The sequence below is a fragment of the Schistocerca americana genome, chromosome 2, assembly GCF_021461395.2.
Source record: "Schistocerca americana isolate TAMUIC-IGC-003095 chromosome 2, iqSchAmer2.1, whole genome shotgun sequence".
In the NCBI taxonomy this organism is placed as follows: Eukaryota; Metazoa; Arthropoda; class Insecta; order Orthoptera; family Acrididae; genus Schistocerca; species Schistocerca americana.
In genome coordinates, this window is record NC_060120.1 from 552,704,830 (window position 1) to 552,725,409 (window position 20,580).

The following is a 20,580-nucleotide window of genomic DNA, read 5'->3' on the forward strand; positions in this document are numbered from 1 at the left end:
GATTCTTTGCTAGTGTGAGTAAGGGACCTATTCCCTTCTTATCTGTATTTCTACAATCAAAAATAAAAGCACAGCATTAGTTGTCTCAACCACTCACACTAACAAGGTAATCTGGAGGCACATTGCACAAATTTTGCAGAGGAAAGATGTCAGTTTGTGCAAAGGAGGAAATACTTTCAACTATATCACTGTTCAACATCTCCAGGTCTCCCAGTCAATAGTGACATACAGTTATTTCTCTACTATAAATAATAAATTGATGAATACAGATAAGACTGATTCTTAAATAAATGATATTTTCTTTGAAAGAATAAATATTCTCAAAACATTGAACTGGCTGTGGCATCAGAGCTTAGTATGAAAAAACTTTGAATTCTTTCATAATTTTTTCAAAACCAAACATCGTATACCAAATTATTTACTACTAAAAAGTTTTATTGAAAAGGGAAATCATTTTGCAACTGGTGTTACTGTACAAAACCTACTGAAGTGCAGTAGCTACCAGAAATCTGTTTGCCTATATGCTTCATAGATGTCACTACTGTGGGCTTAGACGTATTCTTCATTTACGTAAAAACCGTAATCTGATGAAAACAGATTAAGTAAAATACATGTAGCAGACTTTTAAATTTTGATAACTATTATAGAAACCCATTGTGATAAAATAAAAGATGAGTACAGTTAACCATATAAAGCTATTAAAAGAAATTATATAAAGATAATACAGAGGGGTTCAAAAAATTGTATCCACTGTTTAAAAGTCCATAACTTGCAAACTAACTGACAGAGTTGTCTCATTTTTGGTGAAAGTGTAGCTTACAGTCCTACTCAAAGATATCACTGTAGGTGTTTGAAATGGTCACCATTAACATCCACACACAAATGATGCCGCTGAACTGCAGCACGAACTACTGACTGCAACCTGTTCAGTTGGATATTTGCACATGAATGTACGATGGATTCTTGAATTTCATCCAATTTGCATGGCTTTTATCGATAAATGACGTCCTTTAGTGTTCCCCACAGGTAAAAGTCCAGGTAGATTTTCATTGAGATACGTTGTAACACGATTTTGGTAGTGGGCTGGGGCACCATCTTGTTGAAAGTAAATTCTTCCATCTCCATACAAGTCTCGGATTGCATGTAAAATGGATGTTTGAAGCTTCTGAAGGTACATCTCACTGGTAACTGTGCCGTCAAAGAAGAATGGCCCGATCAAGCCCCAATAAGACAACCCACACCACACATTTATTCCTGGCAAATTCACAGCTTTGTCTACATGGACGTCTGGATTTTCGGCAGCCCAGTAGATGCAATTGTGGCGATTTACTGTACCACTGAGTCTGAACTGTGCCTCATCAGACCACACAATCATCTCTGCAAACTCTTCATCGTTGTGCACCATCTTAGTAAACCAGTTGCAGTACTCCATTCTACGATCTGGGTCATCCTCGTTCATTGCGTGTAGCGATTGTGGGATGTAGCACTTCCACTTTGCTGTCTTCAAAATTCACCGAACACTTGAAAATGGCTCTGAGCACCATGGGACGTAACAGCTGTGGTCATCAGTCCCCTAGAACTTAGAACTACTTAAACCTAACTAACCTAAGGACATAACACACATCCATGCCCGAGGCAGGATTCGAACCTCCGACCGTAGCAGTCGCACGGTTCCAGACTGCGCGCCTAGAACTGCGAGACCACCGCGGCCGGCACCGAACACTTGAGCGACTCACTCCAGTTTCATGGGCTCACTGTTTCACAGACCTCTGTGGTGAGCGAGTGAACTGTTGTAACACACGATGGGAGTTAGCTGGACTTGATACTGTTACAGGTCGTTCAGATCATTGTTTGTGTACATCTTTAACACAGCCTTCGGCTTCAAATTTGTCTCGAATGTGACGAATCATTAAACGTGTCGGTGGCTCTGTTTGATACTCATTTCACCATTGCTGTTGAACCTCATTAATGTTTTCGTACTTAAAATACCACTTCAAAACTGACTTCCTTTCATTGACTGTAAGCCTTGCGCCAGCCACGTTTACTCGAGTTACTAGGTGCAACTAAGAACAAAACACTGACTATCTGGTGACTGTCATCTGCCAAAACAAAACAACGCAATACAACGCTTGTGTGGTGATTGTCGGAATTACAAACTATTACACTACCACTACACTTTGTCAATTAGTTTGCCAGTTATGGAATTTTAAACAGTGGATAACATTTTGTGGACCCCTCTGTATAAACATTGTATAAACGTTTTCTGTGGGTGACATATCACGATGTTGAAAAGCCCTCTATGGTTAAGTTTTTACGATCGCTGTACACCTATGTAACATCTTGGCAGCTGAACCAATACAGTGCACTGATCACTGATCTGTCTTTTCTTCAGTCATTTAGTCATATCGACATTTTTTCTTTCATAGGTAATTTATAGGTTGCTATAGACAGTGTATTACATATATTTTTCTTTTAATAATTTTATACGGTTAACTGTATTCGTCTTTTATTTTATAACAATTGGTTTCTATAATAGTTATCAAAATTTAGAAGTCTGGTACAAATATTTTACCTAATGTGTTTTTTATCAGATTATGGTTCTTATGTAAATGAAGAATACATCTATGCCCACAATAGTGACATCTATGAAGCATATAGGAAAACAGATTTCTGATATCTACTGCACTTTAGCAGGTTTTGTACAGTAATGCCAGTTGCAAAATGACTGTGTGGATGATGCGGCCTATTTTACATCCTATTTTAGTTCTAAGTGACGATGCTTTGTTGAGTGTATTTATATGTTTTGATGATGCCATTATGTCTTCTGGTAAACCTTCCGGGATGTAAGGTCACGGTCCATGAAACTCTTCAGCTCCTAACGTTTCGTCCAAGCTGCGCTGGACATATTCAGAGGGGTGTTTCTCCTCCGGTGAGTCTGGCCGACTGACGGGTCGGACGTCTGAGAGTGACTTATATATCGTAGAAAGTGGGCATGACCAGAGTTACATGTGATATGCAGAGATAATCTTTGTCAGAGATAAAACTTAACTATTGATCGTAATCTCGTCACGGATAAAACTGTCTAGCAATTCTATAGTGCTGCTGTCCAAATATCACTAAGTTTCATGGTCATAAAGAAAGTAACGGATCAGATTGGAAAGATTTTAAGTAAACATGATATTAGACCTGTTTTTAGACCAACGAAGAAAATTTGTCATGTTCTCCGGTCTGTAAAAGATAAACGCGCTCCTCTATCAGCCAGTAGCGTATATAAAATTCCGTGTACATGTGGTAAAGTTTATATTGGAACAACAAAAAGAAGCGTAAATATGTGATTAAAAGAACACAGAAGTCTTTGCCGATTAGGAAAAACAGATAAATCGGCTGTAGCAGAACACGCTTTTCAGTCAGGAAGTCATCAAGTGAAGTTTTCCGAAACAAAAATTTTATCTACGACGACGAACTATTACCCACGGCTTTGTAGAGAAGCAATTGAAATATATAAACATAGAGATAATTTTAATCGGAAAGAAGATACCATGAAACTTAGTGATATTTGGACAGTAGCACTACAGAATTGCTAGACAGTTTTACCCGTGACGAGATTACGATTGATAGTTAAGTTTTATCTCTGACAAAGATTATTTCTGCATATCACGTGTAACTCTGGTCACGCCCACTTTCTACGATATATAAGTCGCTCTCAGACGTCCGACCCGTCAGTCGGCAAGACTCACCGGAGGAGAAACACCCCTCTGAAGATGTCCAGCGCAGCTCTGGACGAAACGTTAGGAGCTGAAGAGTTTCATGGACCACAACCTTACATCCCGGAAGGTTTACCAGAAGATATGTCATCCGGTCGTGAAAGCCTTCATACTATGATGCCATTATGGCTTCATCACATTAGGCCATGGTGTGGAACAGGTACGCTTTACCTTGTTTTATCTGTACATTTCCCAGTTTGTATGAGAGTATATTGTGATATGAAATGCTATATTGTTTTAAAGATAGCCTGCCCACCCAGTGTATATTATTTTTTTATATTGTAGATCTGAAGATGGTCATTACTGACTGAAACTGGTCATCATCGAAGGAATTTATATTGTGATCAAAGACTGGAATAAAAAAAAAACATTTGAAGGTAGTATATGTCTGTCTGAATGTTTAATAGGGTATCATTCAAAATCTGAAGTAAATCAGTCAAGAACTTTTTGATATTTTTACTAACAACATTATACATATACCCAAAGCTTTATTAGAGTAATGTGTAAAAATCTGAATAAACCAGTCAAGTACTTTTTGAGATTTTTGTTAACAATGTTTCACCCTTATGTACTCCATATATATTTATATATTAACATATATTAAAAATATATAGCCTATACCATTCATATGTTGTTTAGAAATTTTAAGTACATAGGTCAAGAACTAAGTGAGATTTTTGTAACAACTTTTCCCCTTTATATATTACATATTTATTTATATATTACAAGTGAAGAACTTTTGGAGATTTTCAGCAAACTAACATTTACATTTTTATTTACACAGATGAAAGGTGACCATGTTCTCTCTATTACACCATCCACAGTGTTCTTTTCCATACTTTCTACAATTTGATGAAATAGTATCGGCATAACAGCAAAACACTTCTGCTATTGAGTAATTAGGTAGATTTTTCTTCAACTTCATTTTCAGTCCATTGCTCTATGTTTAGTAGTGCTCAAGAAGTGTTCTAACATGGAAGAACAACTATTTAACCAAACAAAGTGAAAGTCTACAGAAATAAAAACTATGTACAAACTAAACTGTTAGTACTGTAAAGGAGTATGTAAATGAGTTACTGTATTACTACCTATGGACATACCATTGTATAGTGCAAATATCCTTGAAATCCCAAACAGTGAGCAAACAGCTATTGCTGCCACCATTATTGGCACTGTGTGATTCAGATAATGTGATGCCTTTTCTCCATCTTCCACAAAGAACCGAAACCAAAGTTTCTGCAGTGCATCAACAGTTATTGCTCCATTAAGGCAAATAAGTGGATAAACAGGGAACAAAAATCGTTCCTCCTGAAAAAAAAAATGTATTTTGTAAGGGATATTTTACTATCATTATCAGTTCTATAAGTAAATTATCATAACTACTTCTGTCTATTAGAAAATGTCTTCCTTAATTGATAGTAGTTGTAAAATAATATTAAGGTCAGTCACGAGAAAATACTACTGCACAGTAACTTTTCATAACTATGGCCACTATGGGAAAGAGTCTGGCCAGTTGGATGCATAACAGGGAAGTTTTCCATCATAGTTAACACTACGGTCAATATCATTTAATCATGTCAACATCCAAACATCAGCCTCCAAATGTTTTCATTACATATCCTCTTTCTGATAGAACCTACAACTTCTTTGAGGGACACTGCTTTAAAACTACTCAAATATTACAAACACGTAAGTTTATTATCAAAACAAAAATCAGGAAAAATCAAACAATGGAAAATCCAGGTTGAAATATCAGCAGTATTATGAAAAGGATAGACTGCTACTCACTGTAAAGATGACACATTGATTTGCAGATACGAACAATGAAAAGACAATTACACAATGAGCCTTTGGCCAGAGGCTTCTTCAGAAAAGAAAACATACACACACTTTCACATAAGCATGCACATCATACACATATGACTGCTCTCTCTGGATAGAATGCAAAGGTGTCATGTCACATGAAAGCAACAATCTGTGTGTGGAAGAGGGAGGAATAGAAGGGTATAAGTGAGGGGAGAAATGTCAGTGCTGCCTAACAGCATGTGCAGGGACCAGATGGTGGCCAGACAAGGCTGCCTGGTGCAGTGTCGGGAGACTGTGATCAAGAGATTGGGGGCAGGGGAGGGGAGGGGGAGGGTGGCAGGAAGCAACACAGCCTGCAATGCTTTAACAAGTGCATTGAAATGTGTGGTTTTTTTTAACACCTCTTGTATGATGGATTAGTGTCATCGAATCATTCTCAAGCGTACCTAATGGTTCCACCATGTATACCAGAGCAAAAATTGCGGTCACGCTACGCTCCAAAGGTGTCAGATGACATTCGGTGGAATTGCAGCCTCACAATACCGTTAGAGGAGGGGTCAACAGTGCCAACACGTTGCTGATGAAGCGCAGCCGAGCTCGAGGGTGATGTCACAGTGCGCCACACACAGCATTTCAGTAAATAATAATCTCACTTGTCTTCATAATAATTCACAGATGTGTGTAGTTTTCAATCCACTCCAGTTTCATATCGATCAAAAATCATCCGCATAGTACTTTTTTGGTTATTATGTGACATTCCCCCAGAATCACCCTGTATAATAGAGGGTCCCTATTATCAAAACTATTCCACTAGGTACTTACGTATCTAGTGCATGATCAATTATTCTTCAGTCAATGTTCTTTTTCATGCTCTTGTCACTGACATATGACAGTACTATCTCTATTTGGTTTGCTGAATATATAGATATAATTTACCCCAAAAATGTCAATGCTATCAATTTTAAGTTTTTTAAGAAAATTTCTACTCCTACTGTTATGTAAGCTCAACTCATTTCAATTGCTTTTTATACTTTGATAATAATGTGAAGCCCTTTGTACTTTGATAATGATGTGAAACCTGAGTTTCTCTTGGCATATAAAATGTTCAAACAACACACGGGAATGCAGCCAGGTAAAGTCTTCATCAACCACCGATATTTTGACAGGTACACACCCCCATCATTTTCAAGCCACAAATGCAATAAGAGAATGCTTTGCAAGTACATTTAAAACCTTGGTATATGGCGCATATGTGGAAAGAGAACACACACTCTCACACACAGTGTAAACAACTAGCACCACCACACAACCAATGAAGAACCAATGTCAGAGGTTAATGATAGTTAATATTAATTCCAACAGGTGAGCACAAGGAGGGAGCTGGATTCCATGCAGAATTTTAGCAACAACTTCACTTGTTAATTTAATCTCAACTGCTTCCTTAATAACACTATTTCAATAGTTGGAAGTGCATGCCAGAATCTCTGTGATGTTATATTCCACAGGATGACTGGTGCCAAGGCAACATCAATAGCAGATCTGCACTGCTGTTGTGAAGCATGGTAGATACTTATGCTCAGTACACTGGTCCTCCATGGCCCTGATGGTCTGACCAATGTATGGCATGCCACAACTGCTAGGAATTCGGGCTGTTGGAAATGCTTCCTGCATAAGACAAAAAGAACACAGACATTGGTTCCACTTTGTCACAGAAGGTTGAAAATGCAACGTGAGTCTAAGCTCTCTTTCACTATAACTGTTCAGGTGAAAAGTGATCTCAGAGTGGGCTAACTCAGCTGGCAAACTTTCAGGGTCTGAGATGACAAGGGCCCCATGGCCTGAGCCGGATGGTGACAACTATCAACCTGAAGATACAAATCAGTGTGCATTGGTTTCCTATACACAGCATGTCCCAATGTTCTGTAGATCTTCCTCCTAACCAACACATCAAAGCAGCCATCAATTCCCACTTTCATTGCAATGAGAATATTCATGTGGATAGAATTCAGATGTTCTAAAATGTCATTTACATGAGGCCAAAGAACAAAAGTATCATCTATATATATATGAAAAAGCACACAAATTTCAACAACAGACTCCATGGCACATTCCTTGAAATCTTCCACAGACAGATTGGCAATAACATTTTACAAAGCGCTCCCCAATGCAATTCCAGTTCTCTGTTCAAAGAACTGGTAATTGAATAAAAATTAATTTGATGTCAATACACACCAAAATAGGTTCATTAATTTAACACAAACCCATCCTGAACTAAGTATAATGAATGTGACAATGAAATGTTACTGGAGAGAGAGAGAGAGAGAGAGAGAGAGAGAGAGAGAGAGAGAGAGAGAGAGAGAGAGAGACCATGTGGTACAATTATTAGTTTACGCCCACTCTTGATGCTGACTCTTGCTCAAAAATCTCACATGCAGCTTCAATTTATATCTTGGTGAATTTATGTTTCTTGTCTACTGTGATAAATACACCACCTCCATTTCCCACTACCCTATCCTTTCAATATATACTTGGATTTACTCCATAAAAGTCACTGTTTTCAATTTTTAGCTTTAGCCAACTTGCTGTTTCTAGTTTTATGTGACTTACACTGCTTATTAAGAGTGCTTCAAACTCTGGCACATTGTTGTGAATGCTTTGGCACTTGGTCTCCACAACCTTAATACTCTCACCTGTGCAGGCACTTCTTTGGAATTTAAACTAATACTACATTGGTTCGTACAGGTATCATTATATGGACTGGCCTTGTGTGCATCCCAAACACAGTTAGTACCAAGGTAGCAACCTTTGATGTGTGGTGCACATCTGATCCATTTAGGACGAATCCACACTTTTCAATCTTGTTGAGAACAGAAAGGCCTCTTAGATCATCTGGAGAGTATCATTCCACATCTCACCTTGACATATTATCAGGCACCTTTAACTGAAATCTTCCTAATAATGTCCCATTCAATAAAAGATTTTTATAATTCAGCAACATGTGCTCTGGACTCTCTGAAAGGCTGCAAGGTTTTTTAGTATTTGGTCAACTTTTGAACCTACACAGAGATGCCCATCTGTCCTTGACTGCAGAGCAGCCCTCTTTTCTCCAAAATCAAATGAGAATTCTTTGTAATCATCCAGAAAAGTCTGAGTGGATGCAGCAGCAACTTAGTGAATAATGTTCATACTGCAATCCACCTATTCCTGGACACTTTCTTTAATGAGTGCATATTGAGGGACTGATGGCACTGAACAACCCTGCAACACTGCTGAAGAGCATTTTTCTATCAATTTTTAGAGGACACAACACAGATCCTCTAACAGGAGACTTTCAGCCATTCAGTTCCATGGGCATGTTGTAGTGGAGCCCGATTCTACATGATGAGCATTAAAATCCCCGCAGAGAAGAAATGGGGGATGAAGGGGATATAGCTGTGTGGAAAGATTGAGAGAGCCTTGTGATATGGAATGCCATTGGGGGGTGGGGGGAGGGGAGGAGGAGGAGGTCAGGGGGGAGGGTAGTGGCGAGAGGGTGGAGGAGAGGGGAGAGGAGGAGTAGGTCAAGGGGAGAGGGTAGTTGGGAGAGGGTGGAGGAGGTGGGAGGGGGTGAAGGGAGGGGAGAGGTGAGGAGGGGAGGGGAGGGGAGAGAGGGGGGAGGATGAAATTCAAATTTTATTATTTATGGTATGGTATCAGTGTGTGCAGTCTGTAACCCTTTGATGTCTGATGTTAGTAGATTCATTTAGTACATTTCTATCAGTTGCACTTCTTGATGTTTGCTGAGATGGTCCTGCCAGTCAGTTCAACCTAACCATGTTGCAGCATTCTTAATAGAACTTCATCTCCTTGTGTGCTGACGAGTGCTGGAAAAGGATGTTAATTGTCTTCCAGGTTACCCAAATGGCATGAACACCTGAACTTTAAACCTTCTATGTTGTTACTTTCTCTTACAAAACATTGTATCTCATAATGTTGTATATAATGTGGGTTGGCAGATCCTTTTGAAAAACCGATTGGCACTTAGACGAGACCAAGACAAGGTTTCCTCTACACAAGCCAGTTCAACAGCCATTTGTCATGGCATCCACTGAATAATATCTAGCACAGTGGGATGTCCCAAAAGCTACTAATAAACATCACAAACATCTTTCACTGTCACAGAAGCCTGAAAGTGGGACATGTAATATCATAAAAATGTCATCTCACACTTCAAGAGGTCAGGTAAAGTGAGCATATCATAAATTTATTCAACATGTGCACTATTGTAGTAACTGTATCATAAAGATTAGTTGCAAAATTGGACCTTTTGCAGGTGAATCAGTTATCGATAATGAAATAATGTAAAAAACAAAGGGTGAAAAATAATGTGTTGATTTTGGTAAGTTTTCGAAGTGGAGCAAAGATTACTTACGTTAAAATGCTAAGAAAAGGAAATTAAGCCTTCCACAAAACAAAAAACAAAAAAGTTGTATACTGTGACTACAATATCAATAGTCACAACTGGAGTCAGTCAACTTGTACAAATATTTTGATGCAACAATCTGTAGGGATATGAAATGGAATAACAACATAGATAAAACAGGTGGCAGAATTCAGTACATTGCTAGAATACTAATGAAATAAAGGATAGCATTGAAATTTCCAGTTTTAATATAATTGCTTGTGTGCTTCTGGGTGTGAAAATATCCAACACAACTGCAGTTTCATCGTGCAATGACTCACGCTTCCTGGATGCACAGAAGTCATTACAAAAATTTACCAGAGGGGCAGCTCAGTTATGGATGCTCATCGTTTGTTCACCAGGGAATTGGGTCGCATTCACCATTTCTTTACTTGAGGTATACCGTTCACTGTGGCTAGGTTCATGTGGGATTTCATTCTACTTAACCAGATACCATCAACAAGAAATGTTAACTGCTAAGTGAGGGTGAGGACAATATCACAGCAGTAGCAGTCAGTACTGAGAAAGAGCCAAACGTAATCTCAGTGGCTGCTGGTATCAGAGACATCAATTTGGCAAATCTTGTGAAAGGATTTGGGCCTACATCCATACAAAGCTGTACTGACTCAAGAGTGAAGCCAAATGATGACAGACTGCATCGTGAGGTCATTGATTGGGCCGTACAGCAGATGGAAGCTGATTCCAATTTCAGTGGAAAAATCATCTTCTCAGTCGAGGCACATTTTTGTGTTAGTGGCTCCATCAATATGCAAAACTGTCAGTATAGAAGTCAGAAGAACCTACAAGTGATCCACGAGATGCCACTCCATTCAGAAAAACACACTGTGTGGTGCGGTTTATGGCACGGCAGTGTCAGTGGAGCTTATTTCTTTCGAGATGATGATGGAAGAACCATTACTGTCAATAGCAACCCCTACAGATCCATGTTACGGGAATTTCTGTGGCCAGAACTTGAGACCATCGATATTAAAACATGCCACACAGGTGGTTTTACGCTTGATTTTCCGAGGGAGAATTATGGTGACCAGATCATTTCAAGACATGGATCTGTGAACTGACTGCCATGGTCATGTGATTTCACATCCATGGATTTCTTTCTTTCAGAATAATAAAAATCCCAGATCTGTGCTGATAAGTCACAAACCCTGGAATACTTGGAGGTGAACACCTGTCATGCTATCAAGATGTAATGCCACTACTACAATATTTTAGAGCCTATGTTATTCCAAATTACAAAGCAATGTACCTTCGGACATGCATGTGTGTCTGAAGAAACAGCACTGCGGCAACTACAGCTATTATGAAATACATGAAATGTATTCACATTTGCAAATACTGACAACCATCAGCTGTATAATGGAATGACGACTATGAAAATTTGTGCCGGACTGGGACTCGAACCCAGATTTTCCACTTATTGTGAGTGTTTCCTGTACCATTTGGCTAGCTGAGCATGACTCATGACCAGAACAAAACTTCCATATGTCATCGACAATGTGTCTACAACCTGTTCTCATACATCCATTACACACATTCCCATAAAGGAGGGACTTTTACTTGAAAGTTGCTTGCCCAGTGTCAGCAGATAAGAATGATATTGCAGTGTCTCTACTATTCCGAATTACAATGCACTGTTCCTTCAGATATACATGCACGTTCAAAGGAACAGGCACTGTGGTGACTACAGCCGTCATGAAATACATCACATGTATTCGCAATTACGAATATGGACAACAATCATCTGTATAATGGAATGACGACTGAAAATCTGTGCCAGACTGGGACTCTCACTCTTAATGAAAGACCCTTTACAATAAGTCTACAAAGGAGACTGCTAATAGAACACTTGTGCAGCTCATCCTTGAGTGTGTTGAACCCATACCCAATAGGCTAACAGGGGATACTGAATATATACAGAGAAGGGAAGCAGATACATCACAGGTCTGTTTGACTCATGAGAAAATGTCACAAAGCTGCTAGAGAAACTGAACTGGTACACATATTAATGTGCATACAGTCACACACAGTCTTGCCTCAGCAGCCAGAGACTGAAGTAATTGAGACGTCAACATATCGCAAGGATAGTACCTTCTGAAATGCAAGTAGCTGGGTGAATATTGTGCAGTCAGAGAGAAACATAGTATACTTAATTTCATGAAAGGGGATGTATTTTGGCATAATAGTGTGATGTCAGTCGAAATCAGTAAATTGCAATAGCCGTAGAGGTGAGATATATAATCAAGAGGATAAAAGGGAAGTTGAAGGAAACAGTCACCCTTAAAAGAACATTAATTCACCTGTGTTGCTCAAAAAGGGCAAAGCTGATGTCCTTAATCTTTTAAGTGCACCAAAAGACATCCACTATTATGAATGCCAAAATTACAGCTGCACTACTCTTAACATGTAAAAGCGAGGCAACATGTGGGAAATGTGAACAGACTGTTCGTGGATCAGGGATTGCACACTTGTTACTGCTTGTTACATGAACTGCTCAGGCAAGAACACTGCATGGGCGTGCAAGTTCCACAGCAAAAGATATGAATAATACCAACAAAGGAAAAAAAAAACCTCCAAAGAAGGTAAACAGTGATGCACAAAGAACAGGCTTTTAGCACAGGGAAGACACCTTTGCTTCTTTATACTGGAAACTTTAAAATAGACTGACACATTTATGATAATAGCAAGAGGTTGCAATTATGATCAACTAACACACAAATAACTGACTAACTAAATAGCATGCAGTGTCCACAGAAATTATGGTCTGTGTAGGTTATAGTTGTCTACATTTACATTTATACTTTGCCACCCAGAACAGAGGGCAATTCTCATTGTACCAGTCATTAGGCCTTTTTTCAAAAATTTTTTTCATTCTTTCACATATCAAGTGCAGAAAGAATGATTACTTAACTACCTCTGTGTGTGCTATAATAAGTTTAATCTTGACTTCGTGATTCCATGAGTCATATATGTAGGAGGTTGTAATATATTCATTTCTAAAGTAGGCTTTCACAGGATAGTTTGCATGCATTTTCAAGTGTCTGCCAGATCAGTTTGTTCAGCATCTCTGTGACATTCTCTCATGACTCAAACAAACCTGTGATGTTTGTGCTGACCTTCTCTGTTTACATTCAATATTACAATAAAAGGATAGTTGTTACTCACCACATAGCAGAAATGCTGAGTCGCAGATAGGCACAACAAAAGTGAGCTGTGTTTTTTGTGTTTGTGATTTTTGTGTGTGTGTGTGTGTGTGTGTGTGTGTGTGTGTGTGTGTGTGTGTGTGTGTGATTTCTGTTGTGCCTGTCTGTGACTCAGCATTTCTGATCTCTACCTATTTTTCCTGTGTGCTATGAGTCACAATCTTTACAACAGATCTTATGAAGTATATTATTGCTCACTGAAAACTGCATGTCTGTATTGAAAGTCTTGTCTTCTGACACTGTGGTAAGGAGGGTGACTGAAAATTTCATTTTCTTAAAAATATTGCCCCTTTTGTTGAACAACTAACCAGCCAACAGATGGTATTAAGTATCCTTTTTGTAATCATATGGGACACCTTTTGTAGGGGCACTAGTGCATTAGCTCGTTTTTTTAGCCTCTTCTCAGAAATACTGTCAATAAGTGTGATCTAAGAAAAAGCTAAACAGTCAAGCACAGTTTGCACTCATTGTTCAAAATCATCCAGAATATGTTTGTAATTCAATATCACTGTAATTTGTCATCTGTACTTTTGTATCCCATAATAATAATAATAATAATAATAATAATAATAATAATACAAACCTTGTGAGGTTGTGCAAAGAACACAACCATCCATAAGAACATGGGCATAAGAGACAACCAGAAAGGCAAGCAACCTGGATTTCGTGGCTTTGATGGAACAAGCCAAGACACCAAAAGCTGAAAGCAAGAGAAGAAACATATTTGTTATTTTTATCATCTCCTTATATTACTAAAAATTCATAGTCATATCATATAGTGTTCATCGATATTCACAGGGGCATGTGAAAACCACTCTGCTTCTCTAGAGGGTTGGCTAAAACTAGATTGCATCAGCAACTTGTTTGTAAAACCTGAAATGTTGTTTTGTTTTATAAAAAAAGTTTGAAAATCCTCCTTCCAATGAAATTTTACTGAGGAAAAGATACATAGCTTCTTCTAACTCAAGATTTTGGTTAGTATTTTATATACATAGTAATTCATGAATGCAAGACACTGCTCAAATTACTTATTTGATTAAGTAACATCAAGCATACTTCTTGGAAAAGATGTGTCTCTGGCTTTAGTAACAGGTTCTAGCATATACCAAAGTATATTCGACAAATTCCTCTTTTTAACAGGTAGGTAAACACATAGCAAATAAAGGTATGTGAGACATAGTTTTTACTCTTTTATTTATTCATAACTGGATCCCCCCCAGGGGACACCACATTATTGAAGGCACCTTCAGTGCTGCATGGCAGGGTTTCTGTGCATTGATGAAGTCGAGGCCTCTGCTAGCAGTAGCATAGCTTCTGGTAAGGCCACCTATGCTGGAGTGGTCTTGACAGAGTAGTGAGACAAAGTGTGTCCCACAACGTAAGGCAGGGAGAGTTCTAGAGTTGCAGTGAAGCCAGTTTCCCTAACGGCACAAACCTGATACAAATCCTGGTCTTCCAGGTAGGGCATTTGGCATGGGGCCGATAAACCCATACTCCAAAAAAAGACGATTGCAGAAACAACAAACATCTTGGATACTAGATGGAAAATACATATCATCACCCCAGCAATGGAAATAGGTAACTGGTGTGACAATAACAACATGGATTGTGAGGATGATGCTTCACCCTAGAAAAACAGAACAAACAGCCAATGAAATTTTAAAATTTAAGAGTGATATTGTAGAACTACAGAAAATAATATGGCAAGAAAATGGGCAGGTTGATGAACTCATATACTAAACAGTATGAAGTGGGCCAGAGAAAATAACGGGCCAATTTGGAACAGGGTTTGTAATAGGCAGGAATGCCAGGAAAAGCCTATTAGGATTTGAATCAATAAATGGAGGAATGTGCAAACTTAGAATAAGAGGGAAATTCAGGATCATATCAACAATAAATGAACATGCACCAATGGAGGATAAGAATGGTATAATAAAGTACCAGTTCTATGTACGTGTGGAAGAAGTATGCTGCGCAGAACCTAAGTATGATTTGATATTAGCAGAAGATTTTAATACAAAAGTAATGAGGAATGAGCATCAAGATGGAGTTTCTGGCAAGCATTCATTGTAAAAAAAAAAACAACAACAATGGAGCCTTACTGTGCAAATTCACAACATGAAATAATATGATAATTAAGAGCACCTGTTTCCCACACAAGAAGATTTGTCTGCATACAGGGAAGTCTGCAGTTAATGGGATAGTCAACCAGATTGACCATATTTTAATGAATGCCCACCATTCCACCTCAATTACAGATGCATGGAGTTCCCGAGGACCAAATTGTGACTCGGATCACTTTGTGACAAATTCAGTCTTAAGAGATAAACTATCATTAGTAAATACCAATAGGTCAGAAATAAGGATGGACCAGAATATAGGTAAACTCAAAATTCCTGATGAAATAAAAAAATACCAACTAACACTAAGTAGGAAATTGAGTAGTAAAGGGCCACCAGCAGGAGTAGGCAAAAGATGGAGCAGGATTTAACAAGCCATTAACAATTTTTGTAGAAAAAAGAACAGGTGTGAGAAGAAGCAGAAGAATCCAGGAATGGTTTGACGAAGACTGCAGGTTAGCAATAGAGGAAATGAGTAGGGCAGGAATGAGATTGTCACAAAGAGAAGGCAGAAATAATGTGGAACAATACAGAAAATTAAGGAAGAGTGCTAACAGACTGTGCAAGAGAAAGAAAAGAAAGCACACTAAGAAGAAATTTCAAGAACTAGAAGAGGTAAAAGAATGGAATGAAATGAGAAAATTCTATCATGTTGTAAGCAAAATAAGGAGTAGATTCCAGCCACAAACAAAAGTATGCTCAAGTAAAGATGGGAGGACGATAAGGGAGGAAGAACAGATAGTGAGAGATGTGCAGAATATTTCAAACACCCATAATACCACCCTGGAAGAAGGAGAGGGCCTAACAGGAAAAAAGAGCGGAGATGAAGTAGGCAATGATGGAGGAAAGCCAAGGCTGCAAGAGGTATCTATGGCTGTCCACAACATGAGAAACAATCAAGCCCCCAATTAAGACAGCACAATGTCTGAATTAACAGGATGTGGGGGCAGTGCTGTAATAAAGGAACTGCACACACGGATATCATATATATGGTCAACTGAAACCATGCCAGATAATTGGAGAACTGGAATAACAATTCCCATTTATAACAAAGGAGACAGACCAACATGTGAAAAGCAAGGCTTATATGATCTTCACAAATATGCTAAACAAAAAGATGCAAAATTTCACAGAAGATGCATATCAGTGTAGTTCTTAATCAGACAGAGTAACAACTGATCACATATTTGTGGTCAGAGAAATAGCTGAAAAGTTCTACAGAGATAATAAAGCTCTGCACTTACTATTCACTGTTTTCAAACAATTCTTTGACAGCAAAAATACAGAAGGCTGAAAGAAGTTGGTTTATGTGCCAAATTAATAAATCTAATCAGAATGATAATGATACAGACAAGAGCAAAAATAGATATATTCAACAGGCCAAGTGAAAACTTTGTAACAAATGAGTGAAGCAAAGTGACAATCTCTCCACTGTGTAATTCAATACAGCTCTGCACAGTATAACAAATAAATTCAATAAAGCAGGCACCATATTTGTTAAAATTAGCCAGATATGTGCATACACTGATAACACTGCAATGGTAAGAAGAAATGGCAACATACTTAACGGAACAAATGTGGCAATGGAAAGAGAAATTTTAAAAATCGGCCTCAGAATAAATTAAAAAAAAAAGAAAATCTGTCTAAACATAAATGGGAAATGTTTCAAAGGAGTGTCCTCTTTCAGTTACTGGGAGCTTTGATGCACTGGAAAGTTATAAGGGAAAAGTTGCATGCAGAAAACAGAGCTTATTTTGTAAATCTACAACTCTTCAGAAACAATCTTGTTATAAGAAGAATGGGACTCCCTAGTTCACCCAGTGGTTATAAATGGGTCAGAGGTACTGACGCTGACAGAAGATGGCAAAAATGCCTAAAGATTTGAGCAAGAAGTACTATGCAAAATTTATGGTCCAATATGGGAGAAAGAAGGCTGCAGGGTGTGCTATAACACCAAGCTACAGGCATTAATACAAGGAACAAATATAGTAAAATTTATCAAATCACAACTAATACAATGGCTAGGATATGTGGAGAGAATGGCAGAGAAAAAAGAATACAAAAGAAAATGATTAAAGATGTGCTCTATGTTACTAGATGAAAATAGATGCCTAGAACAAACAGAAATGTTGATGATGTAAAAGAGCAGCTCATGAGTATGTGAGACCAGGGGTGGAAAAGAGATGCAAAAAACTGTGAAGTGTGGAGGAAAACAATTTAAGCCAAGGCTCACCAAAGGCTGTAGTGCTACAGAAGAAGAAGCAGTTTCATAACTGGCATCATTTGTTCAGGAGCAGCCTGACTGCCTCATAATTGCCTACGTAGACAAAATTTGATCAACATTAACATCATTTTAAACGCAAGCCATTTATGAGCTGCCGTATATGAGCAACTGGAGCAGTGATGATGAGCACATAAATTTTAAAATGTGGCAGATTAAAAAACTCTACAGTGAGTATCAGCAAGTTAGTAACATAAAGAAGTAAAGACAGAGGGTAAGAAACAAAAACTGCCAAGAGGAAGGGGGGGGGGGGGGGGGGGGGGCACACACTTTAAAAGGTGAAATGAAAATTCAAGATAAAAAAAAAAAAGTGAAATTGGAAACAAAAATCAGATAGAGGAAAAGAGGAAGGCAACTAGAGCAATCTGAGAAGTCAATCATTTAAGTTGTCACATATTTATTTTATATGGCTAATAATTGGCAAGAATTTTCTAATGGCATCATTTTAGTTATTGAGCTCATGCACTCTAACATTCCTTGGCAATGTCTGCAATGGTTTAATCAAGCTAAACCCAAAGAAAATATGCTGGCACAGGTATTATTACTAAACACGTTTTCTCAGTTTGGAGAATGTGACTGCATGTTTTACACATTGACATTAGAGCACCTGAACACTGCCTGAAAGGCCATAGGTAGTGACAAATAGTCATAACTTTCCTTTCCCTCTGATGCTTACTTTATCATGGATCCAACATCTGCAACAGAACATGTGCCAAAATACAACAGATCCGAGAATCTAAAACTTCGACAATATATTGATCTTGAACTTTTCATTACTTACATGTTAATTAGTTCACCATATCTCTAAATGCAAGCAATTACTTAAGATATACCCAATTATCTGCTTCTAGATTGACAAGAAAGAACTTGTAAGACTGTCATGCAAGACAGACAATATGAACTTGAGATGCTTGAATGGCAGGTCAGTTCCACAAGTATCTGACAGAGGTGACATTTCATCTCCATAAAGTTACACAGAGGTCCATAACTACTCAATCCATGATGTAACACATGCACTGGAATAATGTGTTACTATTCAGTATGCAACAGAAAGTTATGGCCACAACTTTCAGGAAACATTCCACATACATAGAGCAAGTAAATGCGTTATATGCGCATGAGTATAAAACACTTTATTTCCACGTTGGACATTATTTTCTTCACAATCACATTAATCACGGGAAGCACACAGGAAAAGAATGTATCAGCACAGTATGAAACACTTTCCAAAGGGAAATGTACAAAATGTCCTCTGTTAACAAGAATACATACATCAACCCATTTTTCCACTGAATCCCTGATGTGGTGATGTATCCCTGGAGAACTGGCTGTTGTTTCACACCCTTCCACAATTCGGACACGAAGACTCTGTAAATACTGTACCAAGGTTCCATAAACAAGAGTTTCCAAATGCCCCCACAAATAAAAGTCTAGAGGTTTTAGGTCCAGAGAGTGTGGAGGCTAAGGAATCAGTTCAACTCTTGCTCCCAAAGACAACAAGCAGTTGCTTCAAATATTCTCCTGTTGGTGTACCATCATTCTAGACATCTCTCCCAATGCAAATGCTGAATGCCACAGCCACTACCATCTGCTGAGACACATAGGAAACCAAAGCCATGATGAACAGTAAACAGTTGATGCTATGTGCTGGATGCCAGTAAAAAAAAGACTTAAACTTTGTGTTCTGCCTTACGGCAGGTCTTGTCATGGGGGAAGCCTCATCAGAGAAGTCCATCGCATGAGCTTCTAGGGAAGTGATTCCGGTGGTGGTTTGTCATTGCCTTCCACTGATGATGATGAAATGATAATGAGGACAACACAACACCCAGTCCCTGAGCGGAGAAAATGTCCGACCCAGCCGGGAATCGAACCCGGGCCCCTTGGCGTGACAGACCGCCGTGCTGACCACTCAGCTATCGGGGCGGACGATGCTAGTAAAGCAGTGAATGTAGTAACATATCAATACAAGTAATGAAGAGTGTCACATGTCACCATTATTTTCATTCTATTAAACCAACACTGGCAGTGAACCTAAGAATTAAAACTTACTATACATTCTGACCAAACACAGCCAAGAGGGTATTTTGCACATTTCATGTAAGAAAACATTTCTTGTAATCCTGGTATGTTGTTTGTGTGTGTTTCCCATCATCAATATGATTATGATGAGAAGTAGAAATTGAGTTTTAACAGGGAAATAAAGTGTTTCTGGGTCACTGTTCATATAACACATTTTATTTCTCTATGTTTGAGGAATGTTTCCAGAAAGTTTGGGCACACATTTTTGTTACACACCTTGGAAGGAACTGTCTGAAGCAAACGAGTCACCCTGACCAGAACAGTATCAGAATGTAATACACTGGTACTGGTGGTTCAGTGAAGCACCCAGTAATTTCTGTGGGAGGTACAAACATAAAACCCTCAAAGTGCCTAATTAAAAATTCAGCACAAAAGAAAGCACCTTATATGATCTTGTAAATTTGCTCACTAAAGTACGGAGGCTTGAAAATATAACATGATCATGAGTTCCAATAATAAAGTTTTCAAATTGATGGTTGGACATTATCACACAATGGAGGTCCATTGGCATTCCATAAATATCTGTAATGTTATTTCATGACATGGGCTAAGCTCAATGATTTTCTAACACACACAAGATGATAATGATCTTTGTGAAGCCTACATTGACAAAGGAACCTTGATTGTGAGTTCACAAAAGGCCAATAATGTTTACAGAATTTGACACTCCACATATTGTCCACCACACAACTGCAATATTGGCTGTTAATGGCAACAGGGTGCGAACTGGAGGTATTCAATGGTGCACACAGCATGCGGCTATGGAGCGTAGGTGAACTGCTTAGTCAATGAGTAACTCACAACAGTGCTAGAGGTGTTGATACAAAATAAAACAATGGCAATGACAAACAAAACGAACATTGCATTA

At 38.4% G+C, this 20,580-nt stretch overlaps 1 protein-coding gene across 4 annotated transcripts in view; it reads right to left on the reverse strand.

Annotated features, from left to right (window-relative positions):
* Positions 1 to 20,580, reverse strand: part of LOC124594865 (alpha-1,2-mannosyltransferase ALG9) — a 154,312-nt gene that overhangs the window by 74,338 nt on the left and 59,394 nt on the right. For all 4 annotated transcript variants that reach the window (XR_006978161.1, XR_006978162.1, XM_047133333.1 and 1 more), the window contains exons 8-9: positions 13,816 to 13,932; positions 4,865 to 5,072 (exon numbers count right to left, since the gene is read on the reverse strand). Coding sequence is in view for 2 of the 4 variants with exons in the window: in XM_047133333.1 (XP_046989289.1) it covers positions 4,865 to 5,072; positions 13,816 to 13,932 (325 nt within the window). In the remaining 2 variants the exon portion in view is untranslated. The remainder of the gene's footprint in view (positions 1 to 4,864; positions 5,073 to 13,815; positions 13,933 to 20,580) is intronic.